This window comes from Lupinus angustifolius, chromosome LG06, assembly GCF_001865875.1.
Source record: "Lupinus angustifolius cultivar Tanjil chromosome LG06, LupAngTanjil_v1.0, whole genome shotgun sequence".
Classification (NCBI taxonomy): domain Eukaryota; kingdom Viridiplantae; phylum Streptophyta; class Magnoliopsida; order Fabales; family Fabaceae; genus Lupinus; species Lupinus angustifolius.
In genome coordinates, this window is record NC_032014.1 from 24,437,010 (window position 1) to 24,441,972 (window position 4,963).

The following is a 4,963-nucleotide window of genomic DNA, read 5'->3' on the forward strand; positions in this document are numbered from 1 at the left end:
GTGATTCTGTGTCACACTCCAATTGTGATATGATGCGATTACGATGGTAACTGCAACACAATGGTGTGGCCACATCATATGATGTGGTCCGCAATTAAAATCAATCCATATGAATCCACAATATTACCGTTATAGAAATGTTGTAGTTGGCCTTTGTCAGTTCAGTGACATGATTCAACAAATTCTCACCAACAAATAGCCCATGACAAATTTGCAATGCTACTTCACTTGTAACCTGGCTACCCTCACACCATGCAAAATGTATGACCTGAAATGCCAATATAATCTCATATTTTCAACATCATTATAGTTCATCTTTGCCTCTCACATTTTCTCATCCAAACACTCAATATGGGAACCTGCATTGAAAATTTTGTACAAGGTGAGGAGGATGAGCATATCTTTTGTAGCAAATATTCACCGGTCCCGGTTCCTGATAATGTGACATTGCCAGAATTTGTGTTGCAACATGCTGAATTATATGCTGATAAGGTTGCGTTTGTGGATGCTGTGACTGATAAAAGAATTACTCATGGTGAGGTGGTGAGGGACACGCACCGATTTTCCAAGGCCTTAAGTTCTCTCGGTCTGAGGAAGGGGCATGTTGTCATTGTAGTGCTTCCTAATGTGATAGAGTATGGCATTGTTGCTTTGGGGATAATGGCTGCTGGTGGAGTGTTTTCAGGGGCAAACCCAGCATCTCATATATCAGAAATTAAGAAACAAGCAGAGTCTGCTGATGCCAAATTAATTGTCACAAATAGTGAAAACTATGAAAAGGTTGTTTCTTCAAATTGATCATGAACATGTTTTTCTATTTATATTCCATTGGTTTTTTTTATCTAATATAATTGAGACTTGTTGAGTTCAAATTGACACAGTTGAAAGCTCTAGAGATACCTGTAATTGTGCTAGCCAATGAACTTGTTGAAGGTGCTATGAATTGGAACAAATTGCTTGAAGCAGCAGAAAATGCAGGGGATGTAATAAGGGAACCTATTCAGCAGAATGATCTTTGTGCCATGCCATTCTCATCAGGCACCACAGGAGTGGCAAAGGGTGTGATGCTTACTCATAGAAACCTTGTAGCCAATCTTTGCTCTACGCTCTTCGGCGTAGGGCCGGAAATGATTGGTCAGGTCACAACATTAGGCTTAATTCCCTTCTTTCACATTTATGGCACCACTGGAATATGTTGTGCTACTATTAGGAACAAAGGGAAAGTTGTGGTGATGGGAAGATTCGAGCTGAAAACATTTCTGAATGCCTTGATCGCGCACGAGGTCACATTTGCGCCGATTGTGCCCCCAATCATTCTCAGCTTGGTGAAAAATCCAATAGTGGATGAATTCGATCTGCGCAAGCTTAAACTCCAGGCCGTTATGACTGCAGCAGCACCACTTGCACCAGAACTCCTTACTGCCTTTGAACACAAGTTCCCTGGTGTTCTTGTCCAAGAGGTGAGCATAGCATCCTTCTATAGTGCTGCTCATAAGTGTATTTCATGACTCCCCAACCTTCTCTTTCTCTCCCCTACCCTCAAAAACTCAACTCGCAAACAGATTTTTAAGTTTTTTATTGTTATGTGATTTTAGTGGCAAATACGCATATCGGCATATGGTATGATAAATGTTTCTTCAATAATTTTCTGTCAGGCATATGGACTAACTGAGCACAGTTGCATCACACTTACTCATGCACAAAAAGGATTAGTAAGTCCACAAAAAAACTCAGTAGGGTTCATCCTCCCAAACCTAGAAGTCAAGTTTATTGATCCTGATACTGGTAGATCCCTCCCAAGGAACAAACCTGGGGAACTCTGTGTAAGAAGCCAATGTGTTATGCAAGGTAATGGAGATACAATTTGCCCCTTAAAATCATTAAATACTGATAAATTACATGATGAATATAACTATCACTGTCTTTTCCAGGTTACTATAAACAGGTTGATGAGACTGCCCAAACCATTGACAAGAATGGATGGCTTCACACTGGTGACGTAGGATTCATAGATGATGAAGAAAATGTGTTTATTGTGGATCGTATCAAGGAGTTGATTAAATACAAAGGTTTCCAAGTAAGTCCTTGATTGTTCTCATGTTTAGACTAACATGATTTATGGAATGAGGAAAAAATGCATGCGCTGATAGTGTGTATGAGTTTTACACAGTATTATCGTATCATCCATCATTCATATTTAATCACTCTTCGAGAAAGTAATCCAAATGAATGGTGGATGATTGACTACATATGAATCTTTACACTGATAGTGCACATATATTACACTCTTATACATATGCTGCAACCAACTAGATAGTGTATGTGCTTTCATATATAGATATGTGAAATATTGTATTTAATAGGTAATACAAATTAAAGTATTAGAAGTCACATTGCTAATGGAAATATTGCTTTATTTGCAACTCCGAATTTCTCATCCTCTTGATCTCCTTAATCAGAATCACCATTATTAAAACTTTAAAGGGTGTTCAACTTAATGCCGAAGTATAAAAAAAGGGTGGTCCAATGTACAAGACTCTTACTTGGTTATGTGGAGGGCAGATGTATCCAGTCTTACTCCACAAGCGGAATGTTGTTTCCAGGAATTGAACCCATGACAACCTTTACCTTACCGTTGCATCAAGTATAAGCCAAAATAATTTTGTTTTTGTGGATTATTGCAGGTTGCTCCTGCTGAGTTAGAGGCCATTTTGCTGTCTCATTCCTCTGTTGAAGATGCAGCTGTTGTGCCGTAAGTAACCAACCACCATCTTTGTCATTCTTATTAATATAAGTTTTTTTGTTGCATTACATTTTAAAAGTGCTTCAAATCTTAAGTTATTTCTGAATTCTGATAATGGCGGTTCAGATTACCAAATGAAGAAGCAGGGGAAATCCCAGCTGCAAGTGTTGTTTTGAGCCAAGGTGCTAAAGAGAATGAAGAGGACATTATGAACTATGTTGCATCAAATGTTGCAAGTTACAAGAAAGTAAGAGTGGTGCACTTTGTTGAAGCCATACCAAAATCACCTTCAGGAAAAATAATGAGAAGGCTCATCAAAGAGAGGATGGTGGAAAAGATTAAGGCAAATTCCAATAATTTCTGAATTACTAGCAAATCATGTATCTTGACTGAAAATATTTAGTGTATACCCATGATTTAGCTTTTGTGATGTTGGTTCACTGTTTTACTTTAAGCAGGTAAGTGGAAGATAATAAAATGATGCATTTTCAAGCAGTTTGTTTATTTCATTTGAAAGGATGCGAAACAAAAAAAAAACATTAGGTTCTTGTTCAATTATATTACATGTATTTAAGAGGAACGTGCAGAACACATGGATTGATTTTATTGCTCCTCAGTATGCTCCTTCAATAACTGCCTTTTAATTTTAGATGGTACCAGTGTCAATTTTATCAGCTATTAGATGAAACCAAATACTGCTGGGTTTGATACAAACTCTAAATTTATTACATTATATTCTCATTTAACATACTTAACCTGTAACAATTTCACTCGTACTGCATACTGATTTTACCTGTATCGTGCATCACGTATTGGTCTCTTCATGAGAACTCATAAAATTAATGTACAAAGTGCATATGTACTCATGTAAATTACTAAGTTACTATGATTTTATAGTATAAACTAATCAGATTATAATTTGACAAGCAAGACCATAACCACTTTGTGATTTGGTATTCTGGTGAAATGGTAATCATGTGAGAAATGAATAAATTTGGTTGGATGAAAAATCATCCATCAATTTATATAAATTTATTAAATTAAAATTTTAAATTATTCAATTCATTTATATTTAAACTTAATGAATAAATTATAAATCATTAATGTATCTATTTTAATGAATTGAATGATTATCTAATCTATTTATTGTTTTAATTAGAAGTAAAACATTTTTAATAAAACAGACAAAAAAAAATACTTTTATATATAGATGATTCCTACCCTTTGCTGCAAAAGAAAAATAAGAATGAAATATATTTACAAGTTGAATAGATGATTTGGATTCCTAATTGAATAATATTCTATGGTCTAGCCTATATAGGGATTTGATATTCTCCTCTTTTTTTTTTTTTTTGTGTATGTATGATTTATATTCTTGTATAATTATAATTAGAGTAAATTATACGGACATTCTTTGAGTTTTAGTGAAATTATACAATTAATTCCTCACTTTTCTACGCCTACACAAACTCCCTAATTTTTATACTTTCATTACACTAATTACCCTTGCATGAAAATTACGTGTAATCTTTTAAACAAAAAATGTGATAAATACAATTAAGTTAAACAAAATATGATTGCAGACAAAACCAAATAATATATGAGTTGATCTCTTTATTATTTTTGGTTCGTTACGATATAATATAAGAGCGATTTAAACAATATATCTTTAGAATTGTTGATGTATTTGTTGGAGAAATTCCTTCGCCATCCAAAATCCATATAGTCAATGCGGAAGTCCTTATGACCAAGACTTTGTTCCCACAACCGAATGTGTATGCCCATACATATACCCAAATGGAACATCCATGGTCCAGACCGAAGAAACCCTAAATGAGTTCATGGTGAAGAAGAAGAACATACCTTGTTGAGCCATTTCCGGAATCTCGAAGGTATGAGGGTGAGATGATCTTCCAGATGATAGAGCGTCAAATGGTTTTCCTTTAGTTCTCTCTAGAGGGGAATGAGAGAATATCTTAGTTTCTGAAAAGTTGTTTTTTTTTTGGTGTGTTAGAGGAGAGACCTTATCCTCATGCCTTATGAGCCTTATGGATGGGTGGATAGTGTTATCCTATCCTGGATAACACTATTCTCATCCTACCTTATTCTCCTTAACCTTTACACATGAAAACCTGTTGCTCTACAAATGGGGACCATAACCCATAAAAGTAACCCCGTAGTGGTTACTACTTTAGTTGCAATAATTCTGATTCAGTCCCT

General features: G+C 35.3%; 1 protein-coding gene across 1 annotated transcript; it reads left to right on the forward strand.

The window, feature by feature from the left end:
- LOC109350308 (4-coumarate--CoA ligase-like 1) lies at positions 301 to 3,238 on the forward strand. Its single transcript, XM_019591525.1, has 6 exons — positions 301 to 780; positions 882 to 1,460; positions 1,656 to 1,848; positions 1,932 to 2,077; positions 2,685 to 2,752; positions 2,870 to 3,238. The coding sequence occupies exons 1-6, from the start codon at positions 352 to 354 to the stop codon at positions 3,105 to 3,107; spliced, it is 1,653 nt and encodes a 550-aa protein (XP_019447070.1). The 5' UTR covers positions 301 to 351; the 3' UTR covers positions 3,108 to 3,238.